General features: G+C 36.8%; 1 protein-coding gene across 1 annotated transcript in view; it reads right to left on the bottom strand.

Moving 5' to 3' along the window:
• LOC106069311 (G-protein coupled receptor 83-like) overlaps positions 1–20,289 on the bottom strand; it is a 92,545-nt gene that overhangs the window by 40,365 nt on the left and 31,891 nt on the right. Inside the window, exon 2 of the mRNA XM_056010199.1 lies at positions 1,938–1,995. Within this exon, the coding sequence (XP_055866174.1) occupies positions 1,938–1,947 (10 nt within the window). The 5' untranslated portion in view covers positions 1,948–1,995. The remainder of the gene's footprint in view (positions 1–1,937; positions 1,996–20,289) is intronic.

Below are 20,289 nucleotides of genomic sequence, written 5' to 3'. Positions count from 1 at the left end.
GCCATACAACCATTAATGCGGGTTCTCCTGTTTCTCACATGCAAATCAAACGTGTTTTTTTTTAAACCAATCATCCCGACCCACTCGATCAGCTGACCCCCATCCTAGCCAATCAAAGCTGTCCAGGGCAGATACGTCTGTCAGTCTGTCAGTCCATCCGTCCAATACGTCCATTTAGAAATCGGTTTCTATTAGCCTGATTTAACGGGCGATGACTAGTTTGTCCACGAGTTTCCACTCAGGCGAGCACCAATAGACTTGACTGTGTGTACAAGTGACCGCTGCCCATTCAACTCAGCATTTATTGCTTCTGACCTTCAAGTTTGACATGCTCTTTGACGGACATGATCCAAGTGATGTTGTCTTTCACGCTGCTCCCAACGTTACCAATCTACATTTCTTATTTGTAAGATCACTTTATGGAAACATCTATTAATAGAGAGCTAGAGTTAGATGCTAGAAATACGTTAGTTTTAACAGCTATTTGAAATAAATTAAACCTGTAAGTATTTTTTGTGATGTATATAAGAAGTTTGTCTACTACCGAAACGATTCAAATACCGATACCATTGCTAGTAACGTTAAGGCAGATTTTATAATTATATTTGAATGTTAGACGAACATTAAACAAAATTCAAGCACCATAAAAAATAATAGTAAAAAGATACAAAATATTGTAATCCTGCTCTAAAGTTGTAATAGTCATCACATTAACCAAATTTGTTTGCAATTTTATTTAATATGATTTTTCTAAATTACGGAATGTAATGACTGTATTTTGTATAAGAGCATTGTCAGATTTAGAGTATAATTCATACCATTGGTTTCACTTAATGTAACCAGATTGTACTTCAGTCGACTGTCTTGGAAACAGAAACACTCACAAAGTAGGTCGGGGAGCAGTGTGGGGGGGGGGGTTCTTAAACATCATCAAGTTTACAAGTTTACAAGTAGACTTCTTGGAGATATTACTAGAAGGGTTGAGTTCCATCCCCTGTCAATTGAGTTTAAGAAACCCTGACATTACCGTTATGTGTAGGTCAGTGATGGTTTATTGTTTGATCAAAGATCCTTTGACAGACTTATACGAGGATAAACAGATAAATCGACAGGCACTCATGTAAGATAGATAGATTGATAGATAATAGATAGATAGATAGATAGATAGATAGATAGATAGATAGATAGATAGATATAGTCTAGACTGATAGATAGGCATGTTTTGATTTGTGGTATACTGTATAATTAAGTCCATGCGAAATGTTAAATCTAACAAAACAAATACTTTAAAATAAATAAAAAGGTTTCAAACACTTTTATTCTCTTTCTATTTAATGGCTTTAGTTCATCTATCGCTAATCGCTTTAATGCATTGATTAATATTCTACAATTTAGCATTTACTTTTCAGATTTGTTTTGAAGCCGAAATCCAGCCTTAGGGATGCTGGTAAATATATAAAAAAAGTCCTGTATTGAAGTTATGTGATTTGTTTCTTGCAAGATATGGCATGAGTTTGATAAATCAGATTGTAGAGAGTAATTACATAGTTGGTAAGAATTCTGGAGACATTTTCAGAACAAGGGAGAGAAAGTGAAGTAAAGAGATAAAAAAGGGAAACAAATTACACTTGAAGAATGCACGTTGAGCGTTATACCCAAGGCAATGGTAAACTAAACACACACACTATTTGCACTAGAACGGTACAACTTCTACTAATCTTAAGCTTCAACATTTAATATTGCTTTAAGGAATATGTTGGGAGTTCTCTCCTGTAGAAAAGGTAAAGAGATAAAGATATTTAAATGAAATTCCAATGCTATAAATCACAAAATCTCGACAAGACTAAATTTCTTATTATACAATAGATCTCTATACTACATTCCCAGCTACAATAAATGGCAATACTAACATACACCATTACATTTAACGTGCTTACCATCTGACATGATGTTTTAACGTGATTTTAGAAGATATCCAGTTCAGAGAAATTGTACCTGCAAGAGAAGCACAGGAGAAGTACGTATTAGTCAATAGTGCTGGCTATTATTTAGATATAAATAAAATAAAATAAAAATTGAAAAATAAATAAACCTATAAACTGTGTATGAGAGGTGTTTTATAAAAAAAAACTCATTTCAAGCAAAATTACAGTGTTTGAAATAACATTTCAATCTACACATTTTAAAGTTTTTTAGTTTCTTTAGTAAATCAATGCGACTTTTTTTTTTTCCCTTCCTAAACACACGACCATAGAATTTAGATCTAGTTCTCACAAATATAAAAACCTAGAAATGACTTATTGCATAGTCTTTGAGTATTCCATCACCGGAACACGAAACAATATCGAAAACAACAACAACAACTAATTTATCAACTTGTGATGTGTTTGATGTCACCAATGAAGAGACACGTAGTGCGGATTGAATGTCCCGTTGTTTTGCAACACATCAAGTACAACTCTTGACCAAACTCGCTTTCTACGCACACCTCACCCCGGTTTATGCAATATCATCAATGGCTTCATTAGCATACAAGGAACAAAAAAAAAGAAAAGAAAAAGTGACAAGCTGGCAACAATAGTCACCACCAACGCATGATAAGAACCAGCCACCATTACAATAAACCTGATCAAAGCAGCTCATTACGTTATTTGCTGTCCAAGTTGCTGGTCAATGGAATCTAGCCGCATGCACGGGTTAAACTTTTAGGACAATTTGAGTTAGCTTGTTAGACTGTATTTCAATTTTAATCAGCTTTTACACAAAATACTATTTTTTTCTCTTTTGGTTTCATCCCCAAGGACTCAAGTGGGCTCCAACTGGTCATGCATCATAAGCGCATGCGCGATGAACCCCTTTGCGCCATGGCTGCTACGCCATTGATTTAGATTATATTCCTAAACTTAAATGACAGCTGGAAATGGCTATAGAAAAGCCATATTCTCAAGTAAGGTCTAAAACTCCAAATGTCAATGGCCATAGAAAAGCCCTATTTTCAAGGAAGGTCTGAAATCCTAAATGTCAATAGCTATAGAAACGCACTATTCTCAAGTCATGGTCTGAAAGTCAATGGCAACAGAAAGTCGTAACTTTCCGAATCATGGGCAAACAACTCGGGCACACTTATTTACATGTTCGAAATGTACAGAAATGTACATAAATCACTCGAGAAACTCTCCGTCAATGTTTTCATTGGCTATTTGATATATTATACTGGTCAATGCAGTGAAAGGGGGCGGTAAGGACGATCGCAGGCCATTCCTATGTCGGGTGAGAAAGCGAACTTTTGTGAAGAAATGACACAATTTATGTCAGGTGATAATTTAAATTACTTATAAATATTTTAATAGTTTTAATCAGATACATTACACTCTTCTATGTTTCACTTACTTTATGTTGGCTTCTGGTTTATGTAATAAAAATATATGGTAGGGTATATGTAAGTGAAATAGCTATGAAGATTTTATCGACCACGGTCCTGTTGGCTAATATTTCTCAAGGCTATGGCTAAATTTTGATTCACAGTGCCTTCGCTGCGGGAAAGGAGAGGAAACCGTGCCTCATATTCTGTTTGACTGCCCCAGACTTGCTGATCTCCGTCTCGACAGGTCTGGGAAACCAAAAATTCTTGACCTCTATGGTGACATGTATGCACTACGCAAAACAGCAGGGTTTCTGTCCAGGGCTTTTGCAAGAGAGGATTTGAGCCACTCAACCCTCCACTCCAATGGAGTTTGATGATGATGATGATTGGTAACATTTCGCAAATTTATGTTAAAAACAACATGATAGTTCTAGTATATCTCAATAGTTCTAGTATATCTCTATATTTCTAGTATATCTCACTAGTTCTAGTATATCTCACTAGTTCTAGTATATCTCAATAGTTCTAGTATATCTCACTAGTTCTAGTATATCTCAATAGTTCTAGTATATCTCACTAGTTCTAGTATATCTCACTAGTTCTAGTATATCTCACTAGTTCTAGTATATCTCACTAGTTCTAGTATATCTCAATAGTTCTAGTATATCCACTGTTCATTGGTGCTCCCCAATACCCGACTTAAGCAAAATATATATTTTTTAAATATTTTTTTTATATTTCATCTTATTATAGGTAGTATAATGGAAGTATTCTTTTTTTTTAATTTAATTCTTTGATGTTTTTCTTATTAAATTTTCTTTTTATAATTTAGTTAGTTGCTGGTTACAATATATTTTAAAATGATGATATGTGTTCAACTTATGTAGAGTAATATTTCGTTTTGCGTACTTTCTATTTACTTCTTAATGAAAAATGTATTCGTTGAAAATTTTCGATTTTAAATCATTTTTTGTTCTTCCATGGTTCTATTTCTGTTCTGTTTAATGTAGGCCTACTGTCGCGCCACTAAGGAAATACCCAATTAAACCCAACCTTTACGCGTCTTACTATGTAGTCTTTTACAGAGTTTTCTAAAGACTTTGGTCACAATTACTTAAAAAAGCATGGCAGTGAAAGTTGGTCAACATACATGTACCAAGAGCACAGATTGAATAGTTTCCACTTGCGCTGCCTGAGACGCATAATGGGCATCTCTTGGAGGGGCCATGTCTCCAATCAGGAAGTTTTAAGATTGGCCAATATGAACAGCATCTATGCTCTCCTGACACAAAGAAGATTACGCTGGCTCGGACATGTCACCCGCATGCCAGATGGTAGAATCCCGAAAGATATCTTATATGCTGAGCTTGTGGAAGGAGTCAGACCCAAGGGCCGCCCAAGACTAACATATAGAGATGTCTGCAAGCGAGACATGAGAGCCACAGGCATCAGCGAAAGTATGTGGGAAAACATAGCCAAAGACCGGAGTGCATGGAGACAGACTGTGTGTGCTGGTGTGACGAACCGTTTTAGCTCACTCAAGATATCACTCAGGTCTAAGCATTTAATTAATTTATTTACTCGCTATTAATCATCAATTTTATTAATTTAGCCAATCAAGCGCTAAAAACACAGCCACCACCCCTCCAATCCAACCCCACCCCCTTTGACAGCGATGTCACATTTTACTATCCCCACTTTGACACGTGTCACACTAGACTCTTGACAAGAGTACACTCCCTCCATCTATCGTGGCAAACATCCGTTGACCCCCCCCCCCTTCCGGGAGCGGCTGGTCACTTCAAAGTACCCATTCAACTTAACGCCTCGGGCAACGCTGTTCGTCTAGCACTAGCCATTATCAAGGTATAATCTCCCTTGATTTTGGCCGAGCTCCGATAATCTCCCCTTCATAATCCACCTGGCCACCTGGGCTGATTTCCTGGACTTTCAACTCGCGCCTTCGCGCAATGTCTATCTCCCGGAAACTCTCGTCACGGTCAAGCGTGGACCCCCATTGTCAAAGACGTCAGATAGTCTAGACCACCTTTGCACCTATCTCCCGCCACTCACCCCCCCCCTTTCTATCCACGTGTATATGGACAAACTTCATCGTCCGATCTCATTCACGCTGGAGAGCCCACAGGGAGCACATCTAACTCTTGCTTGAGCTCTAGACTATTTTCATTCCCTTATTTCACTTTGGATTGGTGGTATGTAACTTAGTAAAGTGCTTGAGAACCATTTTACTTAGTAATGTATATATATATTTGTGCATTTATTACTACATTATTTGTGTACCTATTTGTGCATTCTTATCATGGATAATGTAAGTAGATTACTGTATACTTATATTTTATATCATGACTTTTGTGGCTAAATGTTCAAACCAGCTGGGCTAGAGTTTATTAACAATTCTTACCAGATGTATTTAGCTCTTTAACTATTATTAATTTAACTCTGATATATTAGCGCTCGGCACGAGCTTTTAATATATTACCAGTGATTAATTCCTTGACAGGGAGTTATCAAAGCATTTCTGTAAACATGTCTTATTACTGAGTATGTATTTACTTATGCTCTATCCTATACTCTTAAGCGAGCAATTCTTGTATGTATGTATGTATGTATATATATTTATATTTATATATATATATATATAAATTTTATTTCGAAAACGGCTCTAACGATTTTCTTTAAAATTTCAAGGTATGTGCATATTAGTGAGAAAAAAATTCTCAACTCATTGGCCACATCGGGAAAACTCGAGGTCGACCGTTATATCAGTTTGAAAATGCCTCATTATCGAAAAATTAATTTTGGCTAGAATGTTTTATGAATGAAAATTTTCCATGACGTAAACGGGAAAAACGCTGTTTACGTCACTAGGCTTACCGCAGTATACTAAAATATTTCTTTGCAAACAAGAACGAGTTTTAAAGGATCAATAGACCTAATTATACATTTGCGCACCATCTTACTGTAGATTGATTTATTATAGAACTATGAAAGAAAAGTAATGAAATTAAATGTGCCGATATATGATTAGTTATTGTGTTTTAAGTGCTTAATAAGTTGTTTACACTTTAATTGTGTAGAGCGGTGTAGATACCTTTTACTTTGTTGTTTATTTTGCTGGTGACCTCCAGCTGTCTCGTTCTGAGGTTGCATGCAACCATGTGCTCTCTTCTATGTCAGCTAAGTTAAGTTTGCACCATAAGCTGGTCTTTTAAGGGTTTCGGTGTTACGTCGACCACTTTTTAGCTCACCAAAAAAGACTGCCTTTGGCATGCGTTCGTCTGAGATTCGTCTCCCATACAGGATACTGCTCTGTCCAGCGTAACTGTCAGACTTAAAGAATTCCCTCTATACAAAGGCCGCGGATACACATTTGAGACCAAAAGAAAATTTGCTGCCGAGGACAGACGCAGACGCTAAAAGAAAATCTTAATCGAGCATCGCGGACAATGGTTATGCTTGCCCTGGATGTGGCAAGATATGTAGGTCAAAGCTGCAATCCTCATTAATTTTCGGACTCTAAGACAAGCCTTATTATTATTATTATTTTGCTGGTGAATTATTACCATGTGTTCATGCTTCAGTGTCTACCTCTCCTGTACCAAAACAAAGGAAATGGTCATAACACAGCTTCTCTACGCCTTACTTGCTCACACTAAACATGATATCCATCTAGCGGTCAACGAGTTTGCGTACACTGCAGCCTCTTTTGATTTAACTATAAACTTCGGTAAAAAGCTTGGAGTTAGGGCCAGGAGAGATCTGAATGGATGGATGTGTAAAAGCAGGCCATAGCACCACTAGGATGGATGGATGGCAAAAGCCGGTATGAACTTCCTATAGTCCGACAGTCAGGCTGGGCAGGGCACGTAACCCGTATGGGTAACGAGCATATTGTTTGGCGTAACAGAGGTGCCCCACGGAAACGTTTCTTTAGAAAACTAATGCCATGATTTAAGTCTAATAAGAAAAAATGCGCCATTTTACTTTGTCACTAAGTGCATGTTTTACCCTATAACGTAGAGAAGTTACATTGCAAAGACTTTCTTCCAAGCCAATAATAGTAAGCCTACAATAGTTTTACGCAAAAGATGGATTGTAAAACTATAAGACGGACGTGAGCTGTAGTTTGTCTAGGCTGTAGGAGGACTTAAAAGACTTTAAATTTAATCGACATGTACAATTAGGCCTACAATTAGAACTAACAGAACACTAAAACAACTCTTCAGATTAGTAGTCTTTATCCGATCGTTCATTTTCGTAATTACAAGAATATTCCCAAAATGACTTCGGGTATATAACCTTCCGAAATTATTTAACAGAGCGAGGTTCGGCCACCTGGTACAAAAATATTCTCAAAATGACTTCGGGTATATATCCTTCCTTAACAAATTATTCATCCGAGCGAGGCTCGGTCACCTGATATTGTTTACTTATGGGCGAGTGTCAGACGTTGATCTCCCCTTCCCCTATCATCTCATTTATCTAAGCGATGTATGTACTTGCTACTCACCGTGATTGGTGAACGTCACTTGTATTACTTACCACACATCACTTACTACTGTTTGTTATTTCCCTTTATGGGAGTCTCCATTATTATTGTTATCTCCCTTGATGGGACACTATATTCATTTGTTAGGTCCCTTTGATAATTATGAAACTAGCTTATGGTTTGTATACATCATTCTGAAGATGTCCTTCACGGAAAGGCATCTACCACCCAGTGTTATCATTAGGGCTAAGCCGATTATCACATCATATCGTTGCAGCTTTTATCTATAGGCTACATCCGCCTGAAATCTTAGCAACCTAAAGCTGATAGCAGATTTGCTGGCACCAGATCTGTAGACATCAGACCTACTCATCCTTCAAGAGTCCAAGTAACAACGCTAGCCACAGACTCGTCACTGGCTTAACTGATTGGTAGACGCAGCTTAGCTCTGCAACCATACAAGTTGGACTGCACACGGAGCCTGGATCCACTACGCCAGCCCACCAGCAAACAGCATCAGTACCAGCCACACCCGTCTCACCAGTGCAGCACAAGGACCAAAAGCTAAGCAACCAGCCTAATGACACTCAGACCACTTGGTTCTAATATCTGATGATGATAGTCCTATATATGTAAATAAGCTAGATCCCATACTAGCAACTGTACAGCATTTCACCTTTCATTATCTTATTTTGTATAATAAACTGTACATAAGTTTACATCTAAATATAGTATTTGTTGCCTGCATTATAACGCTGTGCTTGTAGTTTATATGTGCAAGTAAGGATTCTCAAACTATAAAATCCCCTAGACACCCAAAACGGCCAATATCTTAATCCGACTTGTCACAGCTGGGACAACCCTTGCTGAGAACAAAAGAATTGAAGCGGCTTTAGACAAGAGGGACAAAAAGAAAGCTGCCCTGCCCGCTAGCCCTGAATCAGAGGCATACACATGTACGAATTGTGGCAAAGTCTGCCGTTCTAGAATCGGCTTGATTAGCCACACCAGATTTTGCCCCGTCTCAAGATTAAGCCAAAACCAGTGACTCATTTTGGCGCATCCATTGCCTTTCGAGACAAAAGGAGCCATATACTTAAAAAGCATGTCATTACTCATGACATACAAAGATCTAGATTTTAGATGTTGCTCATTCTTTATAATCTGTAGGAGTTAACAAATGGATAAAACATTCAAACATCTACACATTTAGAGCGACACGTATGTTGGCAGATCAAGGTTTGAATGTGTATGGGGAGGATTGTACGCAAGTGAGTGTGTGTTAGTGCTTGTGTCTGCCATTGTGTCGTTCTACAACAAGAATCAAGTCGCGACCATTTCCTCGGGGGGCCGAGTCTAATCTACTCAATGTTCCTGGTCTACGCCGTCACTTAAGTAGCCCTCTAGCAGTGGTTTTGTGCCACGAGAGAAGCCACCGCTCATAACATCCCCCACATCCTTGATTAAGCATAGAATAGAATCACTCCTAATGGGCTGACCTTCGTTGAGTACAAAAGTACTCCCCCCCCCCTCCAAAAAAAAAAGGTTTGCCCCATCAAATATTTTTTTTAGCAAGGTCGCTTTATTGACGGAGTTTTGTGTCGTATATAGCCGACCGATATAACATCAGCCATAGTAAAAGGATAAACAGGCAGTACTCTCTTTATTTCTTTAGCTAGCTACCTGTCACACTATCATTCATATGACACTGGAAATTATTAAATAATTGATATTAATTATATTGCAATCATGTCTACGCTACTGTTATAGGGACTACATCGTGTCTACGTTACTGTTATAGGGACTACATCGTGTCTACGTTACTGTTATAGGGACTACATCGTGTCTACGTTACTGTTATAGGGACTACATCGTGTCTACGTTACTGTTATAGGGACTACATCGTGTCTACGCTACTGTTATAGGGACTACATCGTGTCTACGTTACTGTTATAGGGGCTACATCGTGTCTACGTTACTGTTATAGGGACTGCATCATGTCTACGTTACTGTTATAGGGATTACATCGTGTCTACGTTACAGTTATAGGGACTGCATCATGTCTACGCTACTGTTATAGGGACTACATCGTGTCTACGCTACTGTTATAGGGACTGCATCATGTCTACGTTACTGTTATAGGGACTGCATCATGTCTACGCTACCGTTATAGGGACTACATCGTGTCTACGTCACTGTTATAGGGACTACATCGTGTCTACGCTACTGTTATAGGGACTACATCGTGTCTACGTTACTGTTATAGGGACTGCATCGTGTCTAAGTTACTGTTATAGGGACTGCATCATGTCTACGCTACCGTTATAGGGACTACATCGTGTCTACGTCACTGTTATAGGGACTACATCGTGTCTACGTTACTGTTATAGGGACTGCATCATGTCTACGCTACCGTTATAGGGACTACATCGTGTCTACGTCACTGTTATAGGGACTACATCGTGTCTACGTTACAGTTATAGGGACTACATCGTGTCTACGTCACTGTTATAGGGACTACATCGTGTCTACGCTACTGTTATAGGGACTACATCGTGTCTACGCTACTGTTATAGGGACTACATCGTGTCTACGCTACAGTTATAGGGACTACATCGTGTCTACGCTACTGTTATAGGGACTACATCGTGTCTACGTTACTGTTATAGGGATTACATCGTGTCTACGCTACTGTTATAGGGACTACATCGTGTCTACGTTACTGTTATAGGGATTACATCGTGTCTACGTTACTGTTATAGGGATTACATCGTGTCTACGTTACTGTTATAGGGATTACATCGTGTCTACGTTACTGTTATAGGGGCTACATCGTGTCTACGTTACTGTTATAGGGACTGCATCATGTCTACGCTACTGTTATAGGGATTACATCGTGTCTACGTTACAGTTATAGGGACTGCATCATGTCTACGCTACTGTTATAGGGACTACATCGTGTCTACGCTACTGTTATAGGGACTGCATCATGTCTACGTTACTGTTATAGGGACTGCATCGTGTCTACGCTACTGTTATAGGGACTACATCGTGTCTACGTTACTGTTATAGGGACTGCATCGTGTCTACGCTACCGTTATAGGGACTACATCGTGTCTACGTCACTGTTATAGGGACTACATCGTGTCTACGCTACTGTTATAGGGACTGCATCGTGTCTACGTTACTGTTATAGGGATTACATCGTGTCTACGTTACTGTTATAGGGATTACATCGTGTCTACGTTACTGTTATAGGGATTACATCGTGTCTACGTTACTGTTATAGGGATTACATCGTGTCTACGTTACTGTTATAGGGATTACATCGTGTCTACGTTACTGTTATAGGGATTACATCGTGTCTACGTTACTGTTATAGGGATTACATCGTGTCTACGTTACTGTTATAGGGACTACATCGTGTCTACGTTACTGTTATAGGGACTACATCGTGTCTACGTTACTGTTATAGGGATTACATCGTGTCTACGTTACTGTTATAGGGATTACATCGTGTCTACGTTACTGTTATAGGGACTACATCGTGTCTACGTTACTGTTATAGGGACTACATCGTGTCTACGTTACTGTTATAGGGACTGCATCGTGTCTACGTTACTGTTATAGGGACTACATCGTGTCTACGTTACTGTTATAGGGACTACGTGTCTACTCAACTATTATAGAAACTACATTGAATTTTGTTTTCTTAATAGTCGTAGTGCACGAATAACTATTAGATAAAGATTTATAATAATAATAATGATAATAATAATAATGGTAACACTACACCCTATTGTTCTATCAACCGAAGGGATAATGACAACTGGCCTCGCTGACACAGTCCAAGTCCTAATCATTCCTAAGAGTAACCTTGTAACCTGTTAGAGGGCAATACTGCTGCAGACCTGCCACAGATTTACATTTCTCAGTGGACACTGTTAAAAAGTTTTGTTTCCCTTTGATACATAATAATAGGAAGTATTTCTTGTTCCGGAACAGCAAGTGTACAGAATACGGAAATATTGATAGACTACACATTTATAATTAAAACCATATAGGTCTAACGCTAATAATTAGAGCACTTTTTAGCACTGTTAAGTAACATTTGATAGTAGACAATGGACAGATTACTGTGAGTAACTTTCAGCATGAAACTCTCCCATTAAAACTACACTCTTAAATATCACACTTAAGTCAAGTTTTACCCAGTAAGAATTCTCTTCTCTCCCTTTTAATTTTAAAAAAAGTTATTTCCCCTTTTCCGTGATTCTGTTCGTTTTTCGCACGCTTTCTTACCCAGATTGCCAAGACTTGAGAAGTCATCCCCGATCGACGTCTTAAATAGTGAACAAACACTGTTCATTTTACCGCGGGGGAGAAACTTCCTTGTATTTCTTTTGTTCTACTTCAGCAACCCAAAAGTTGGTTGTTTAATCAAACGCTAACATTATATAGCCTCCCTTGTGGAACGTGTACAATAAAAGGGCTAGCTGAGAATGGAAAGATAATCAGCTTCGAGAAAGGGGGAGAGAAATCAATAATGAAAACTATAGCTCAGGTCAAAACTATATCAATAAATCTCAACACCAAAAGGCGCCCGACATATATTGTGGGTACTATGATATAGATATTTATTTTGGGTGTTTTTGACATATAGTTTTGAGAGTATTGTCAAATTTATTATCACAGAGCTCTTGTTTTTAAGTTCATACCACAACTTAAAGCTAATTCTTCAAAATTATGATTCATTCACGAACTTTCAGAAAAACAAATTAATAAAGATCATCAATGGAAAATCCCGAGGACAAAAATTTAATGCAAAGAAAAGTTTTTTAATTTAATAGTAGTTTTAAATACCTAATTGTGCATTAATTTTAAACTAGATCTATATTTGTTTAAGGAAAATTGGTTTGGGTGTTGGGACTAATTCCCCCCCCCCCCCCCCCCACACACACCTCCAAAAAAAAAAGGTTATGAAGCCTGAAGCCAACCTCCGACAAAGCCTTCTGATGAGGAGGCTGTCTAGATCATCCAAAATTATAGACATTTACACTAGATCTAGACTGGGAATGTATGAACTAGAATCATCTAGATCCCTTCTTTGAGTTTTTCTTTTCAAAGGTCAGTATTGGAAGTCTAAATTTAGGTTGACGATGTGAGGTGTATTTAAAAAAATCATTTTCTCCAACACGTATGACTAGAAGTATGTCAATGTGCAAGTGCCTCAGTGTATCACGTTTAATAAATAATACGTATAAGAGAGAAACTATATGAGATGAATAGATATATCATACAGCATTCTAGAAAATAGAAGATCATTACAAAAACCAACCAAACAAAAAACAACAACGTCCCCACAGGAAGAAGTTTTATGAAGCTATTCAGCGGACACATCATCCAATGAATGTCGGTCCAGTTCACATAGATAAATGTAAAAGAAAGTCATTAACCCTTATGTATTTCTTCGATAATTGAACTTCAGAGCAGGAAGAGACCAGGAATATTCCATACAAACCAAACTCATTACTGTAATGTACCCATTCTAAAACAAAAAAAAATCAACATTTTGTTGCAGAGGCTTTACGACTTCAGAATCTGCTGTCTATGGAAACATCGAATTAGTTCCTCGGGAAATTATCAACATGGAGAAATTAGCTCAAAATGTATTTGAAGACAAAATAAATTTTGGCCAAAACTTTAAAAAAAATAATCATGGAACCAGATATCAACAATGTGTTTCCAAAATGAAAAAAAAAAGCCAAAGAAATGTTGTGTATTCAAATGTATTCCCCCAAGCTGTTCGTACTGAGTCACCAAAGTATTGGAAAATATGTAAAAAAAAGTTTGTATCTTAAATTTATGTTTTAAATTGGAACGTAAAATTTGAGTTTTCTTTTCGCAAATCAAACTCGTAAAAATAAAAGGCAACTCTCTCTCTCTCTCTCTCTCTCTCTCTCTCTCTCTCAAGTTGTTAAAGATTTTTCTTGCAAAAGAAAATACACACACAACACACACACAAGCCCAATTACACATGTGTAAGATAAACTTGAAACTTGAAAGTATTAGAATATAATCTAATTACACATAGAAAAGTGAAGATCTAATTGTTTGTGCTACAAGCTGACTGGTCTTAACAGTTAAAATACATCACTCTTTTTGTGCGCGCGCGTGTGTGTGTGTGTGTGTTGCAAACAAACCAAATCTAAGATTTTCGTTTTCAATGTTTCCAGCCTTGACCTTTGATCAGACGTCTTTAAAATGTGTTAGACCTGCAGTACAGAGACAAGAAGAATATCTTAGACCTTCACGACATTCTTGCATTTCTAATGGAGATTTCACAATAAACTAATCAAGGTCAAGGACTCTAAATTGAACTTCTAAATGGCCAACAAAATCAAAGTTACAAAAAAAAGGGCCAAAAAATAAATGTTTGATTGTGTTGTGCTCAAAAGTGCCTGTGGCCATGTAACGTTTACAAGACATATCCCATGAACACTGCTTTAAGTCTGCACGCCAGATACACCAACATGCTTACTATTTATAGTCGTCTGCTATGTATGAACATCTCTGGTTAATTAAATTATGTTCTTTTCCTTTACAAAGTTTATTATCAACTCACTCTGTCTGTCTGGTACAGATCTTGTACACGTTATTTTCTCATATTTTCCATTTTCGTATGAACTATACATTGTAGAAGACAATACATGAATTTAAAAAAATATGTAGAAATTAGTTTATTAATTAGTGGTAATTATTTATTTTGTTTATTTACAAATAGAGACGTCTTGCAGTAATTATGCGATTTTTAGCATTAGACCTAATTTAAAACGAATAGTAATCTTGTAAACTTCATTTTTCTGAACTTTTTTAAATGCGAAAACTGCAATCTTCTGTTTTTGAAGATTCGAATAAGAGATTGAGCCTTTTCAAAACAATTAGTTTAATTATAAGACATCAGTTAGGCCAGGGGAGGCGCGGTGGCTGAGCAGTAAAGCGCTTGGCTTCCGAACCGGGGGTCCCGGGTTCGAATCCTGGTGAAGACTGGGATTTTCAATTTTGGAATCCTTGGGCGCCTCTGAGTCCACTCAGCTCTAATGGGTACCTAACATTAGTTGGGGAAAAGTAAAGGCGGTTGGTCGTTGTGCTGGCTACGTAGTTAGGCCAGGTTTACATTTAATTTACATTCACTTTCACCTATCCTTTGATCTGCGGGACCGTTGGGGCACTACACAAGATCTGTTAACCTTCTTTCTCCATTCTTATCTCTCATTTGTCTTTGATATAATTTCATTCGGATGTTCTTTCTGAAAATATTGAAGCCTGCCTGGGTGGACCACTTCGGGGGCCGATATTGAGTTTGTGTTTCCACAACCTAAATTTGCGAGTTCGATTAAAATTATTGCAATTAATTTTCTTTTCGAGTTTTAAATATCGCGAGATTAACTGTCGTTTAAAATTATAAAAAGTGATGGTATAAGAAGAAGTGAACTAAAGGAATATATATTTACTGAATCTAGTCAAAATACAAAGAATAAGAATAGTCGACATCTTTGGCACCACATTGAATATGATATTTAAAAGAAACTACAATTTGCTTTCAGATACTGTGCCTAACTGTGTGTGTTTTTTTTCCTGCGCTTTAGTCATCCTCTATTCCTTGAATCCTTAAATCTCTGCTCGAACTTGTGAATCCAAGAGAACAAAAAAAAAATCCCCTCATAAGATGCCCATGTATGTATTGAGCCAATAAACCCACAGCTTGGAATCATTGCCGCAAATACCTGAGGAAATTGTAGCATTGAATTCACGCTGACATTTCATAGAACTTGAAGGCAGTGATGTCAACCTAGTCATTCTGTTCTAATGTAAGTGGCTCTATCTCATCTAGATCTCATCTCTAGTAGTATTTAGATTTCCTTTTAAAACAGTATATTGTCATTTCAAACTTAGACATACATTGTAGTAATTGTCGTGAGTTTAAAATATATAAATAGAAAATAAATTAAAAAAAAAAACAATTGTAAAAAAAAATGATAAAAAAATGTTAGAAAAAAGAAGAAAATCAATGTCTTGAATTTTTATTCACCTTAATTGTATATGATGGTTTTGGTTCCAGTTCTGTTACATGTATTGTACTTACCATTATTTGTCAGTCTATTTCTAATGGTTATGATATAAACTTTACTTCACCAAGCCTGCATAGCGTACCTTTAAACATAATAAGCTGTTTCCGTGTCAATATTGTACATACTCCCTATATACATATAACGCGTACACTATAAACTACAGATGGGATGACAAGGCCTAACCTACAAATTCTATATTCTTTAGGCCACATACACAGAACAACCAAATTAAACATGAATTCTTTGCGGCAAAGTTTAGATTGACTGTATCCACTGTATCCTACTGCAAAACAAATATAGGAAATTAATTTGACAGAAACTGTAGATAATTGTAAAAAATATGCTTATTTAATTAATATTTTTTGACGAGCTTAAAAGTGCGAGTAATAGAGATGCTACCCTAAAAAGAACAACCTATGCGTCAGTTGGCATAGAGAAAATCAGGTGGCACCATAAAGCATCTGAGCACTCTGTGCTTAATCTTTTGACTAGTCATAGCCACTGGTTGCTTATTTAATAGTAGTGCTATAATTCTGCTCCTACGCTGACGTATATGGTGCGCACTAGCGCACTGCATAACTCTTTCTCTCCGTAATTATTTACCACATTCTAGTCACCAAGTGGAATCAACGTTGGTAACGTCAGATAGGAGAGAAAGAGTGAACACAAGGAATGGACAGAGTGATGAAAATGACACACATTGAACTCCTTTTAAGTTCTTGGGAAATAGACAGAACTTTGTGTGCCGATGGTTGAATTGTCTCTTTTTTATACCCTTTTGTTATTTAGTGATAGAACTTATGTGTAATTATTCATTTCCTTCTGTTCAATGCTTGCTGCAAAATTACAAAATATTAGAAATAATCTATACATGAATAAGCAAAAATAACGTAATATAATTTTTCTATTAATTAAACTAGCCTATTAGTATTCAAAATGTAAAAATATTCCAATTCAATAATCCACTCGCTAAGCCAACGTAAATAAAAAGATTTTGTCTAGTAACTGGTAAACAAAATTTGAAACGCACACAAAATTAATCAATTAGCTTGCATACGCTCAAAGAATTTTACTGAAAAGGAATGAATGTTACTCTACACTGACCAATAATCAGTTCGATAGACTTTGTATGAAAGAAAAAAACAACATTCGCTCTTTTCTTCACTTCAGAAAATTGCCAATAAATTATGTTTTTTAAAGAAACTGGGCACAATCGATCTCAGTAAGCTTCTTATAGAGAAAATCCTATTTGCAAAAGAAAGCACTGCACATTTGGGTTATAGATAACCTTGGGTTACTGCTCGCAATACTGCATGATTAGAAAAGAAAAGACTCAAGTGTATGGGGGAAAATTCTTAAAATGCCGAAGGCCTATAACTCATGGAGATCTTAACTATTAAAGTAAAAACACATTTTGACCAATCATTTTTATTGCATAATGTTATGGACTTCTTTCTTTTAGCGGTATTTAAAAAGAGCAATCCTTTTATCGAATGAAATATATGATTAAATCATATCCTTTATGCATACAATTAGAATATTACTAATTATCAAACTTTTTAAAGCTATATAGGAGGTCGGGTTAGCAAGGGACCTAACATTTCATTACAGCTACGAGCTAGCTTACTCAGTCTGTCTGTCAGTCTGTCTGTCTGTCTAACTGATAAGGAGTGAATACACTTTATTGCTCCACTCCCACACCCATTCTCGGAACAAGTTGAAACTTCGCACAATTATTCATTGACATGGATAAGACATGAGTCAATAAAAAAAGAGGAACCAATAGCAACAGGGAAAACTTATCCTTCAGTATTCACAGATGTGGCTATATTTGTTGGGTTTAGTCCCCTTAAATAATTGTTAACGCTTTTTCTCCCACACGCATTCTCCGATACTTTAAACAATTATTTATTGTACCTAACAAAAATAAATCAATAAACAAAAATACTAGATTAGTCAATTATTGATAATTAATTATTTTGTTTGATATCGAATAAGGGAAATAGATTGTACACAAATGGTAGGTGTAGTTTTAAGGACGGAGTTCTTCCCCTTTAGATAAGGCTTGTTTTTTTTTTTAAAAAAGGATTTTTAAAAATATTTTGCTTGCATACAATAAATTGTGATGGATATTAAAACTTCCAAAAATAAATACATTGAATGACTGGTGTTAGCATATAACTCTTCTGCCGCAGAAAACTTGTACAAAATGGAGCCGGAATCATTGTATTGTGTGGACATGCAGCTTATGATGAGAATTCTTGTGGAAAGAAATTTACTGTAATGAGTTTAAATGTATTTTTGAGTTAAAGTATATTTATTTTTCATTTTTTAAAATAATAATTCATTCGTTGAGTCGTTTACTAGTTATGCAACAATATAATATTGTGTGTGTGTGTCTGCTTTCAGTGTAGACTGTATCACAAGACACAAACAAAGGGCATATAAATATTTAATAGCCTTCTGGCGCTTGCACATGTTTTCATAAACAAGAACAACTTTAAAACAAAAAACAACTTGCAAAATTGAAAGAAGTAAAATGGTGCAGTGCATTAACATTTTGTTATGGCCACCTACATTTCAGTACATTAACATTTTCTATGGCCACCTACATTTCACTACATTAACATTTTCTTTGGCCACCTACATTTCAGTACATTAACATTTTCTATGGCCACCTACATTTCAGTACATTAACATTTTCTATGGCCACCTACATTTCAGTACATTAACATTTTGTTATGGCCACCTACATTTCAGTACATTAACATTTTGTTATGGCCACCTACATTTCAGTACATTAACATTTTGTTATGGCCACCTACATTTCAGTACATTAACATTTTGTTATGGCCACCTACATTTCAGTACATTAACATTTTCTATGGCCACCTACATTTCAGTACATTAACATTTTCTTTGGCCACCTACATTTCAGTACATTAACATTTTCTATGGCCACCTACATTTCAGTACATTAACATTTTCTATGGCCACCTACATTTCAGTACATTAACATTTTGTTATGGCCACCTACATTTCAGTACATTAACATTTTGTTATGGCCACCTACATTTCAGTACATTAACATTTTGTTATGGCCACCTACATTTCAGTACATTAACATTTTGTTATGGCCACCTACATTTCAGTACATTAACATTTTCTATGGCCACCTACATTTCAGTACATTAACATTTTCTTTGGCCACCTACATTTCAGTACATTAACATTTTCCATGGCCAACTAAATTTGCAGTACATTAACACTTTCTATGGCCACCTACATTTCTTTATATTAACATTTTCCATGGCTAACTAAATTTGCAGTACATTAACATTTTCTATGGCCACATACATTTGCAGTACATTAACATTTTGTTATGGCCACCTACATTTGCAGTACATTAACATTTTGTTATGGCCACCTACATTTCAGTACATTAACATTTTCCATGGCCACCTACATTTGCAGTACATTAACATTTTGTTATGGCCACCTACATTTCAGTACATTAACATTTTCCATGGCCACCTCATAGCCGTAGCCGGGGGGTGGGAAGTTGGGGGTTCAAACCGCCCCCCCCCCCCCGAAATGAAATCCAGCGGGGGGGGGGGTCGGAGTTTAGTGACTTATCTTTTGCTTTACTTTTGTTTATTTTAGGTGAAATTTTTATACTAAACCATCACTTGCCCTAGCACAGCCAAGGGGGTTTTGAGTTTAAAACCTCCTACCAGGGGGTTTTGAGTTAGAAACCCCCTACCAGGGGGTTTTGAGTTTGAAAACCCCTACCAGGGGGTTTTGAGCTTAAAAACCCCTACCAGGGGTTTTGAGTTTAAAACCCCTCCAGCCTAGTAGGGGGTTTTAAATTTAAAACCCCCTACCACTGGTTCTGAGTTTAAAACCCCCCTACCAGGAATTCTGAGTTTAAAACCCCCCTACCAGGGGGTTTTGAGTTTGAAACCCCCTACCAGGGGATGTTAAGTTTAAAACCCCCTACCAAGGGGTTTTGAGTTTGAAACCCCCTACGAAGGGGTTTTGAGTTTAAAACCCCCTACCTGGGGGTTCGCATTTAAATCCCCCTCTTCTATAAAACAAAAAAAAATGCAAACGACAATCCCCAAATTCCAAGAACGCATCTAAGGAAGATTTTGATTTTAAACCCCTCTCCAAAATTTACGATAAACCAGTCTTCAATATAAAAAAGCAAATTACACACTCAAAATTGTATGAGCGTAGCCAAAGGGGTTTTGAGTTTAAACCCCTCTTCACCTGGGTTTGAA

The sequence above is a fragment of the Biomphalaria glabrata genome, chromosome 1 (assembly GCF_947242115.1).
Source record: "Biomphalaria glabrata chromosome 1, xgBioGlab47.1, whole genome shotgun sequence".
Lineage (NCBI taxonomy): Eukaryota > Metazoa > Mollusca > Gastropoda > Planorbidae > Biomphalaria > Biomphalaria glabrata.
This window is presented reverse-complemented; position numbering and strand designations above follow the sequence as displayed.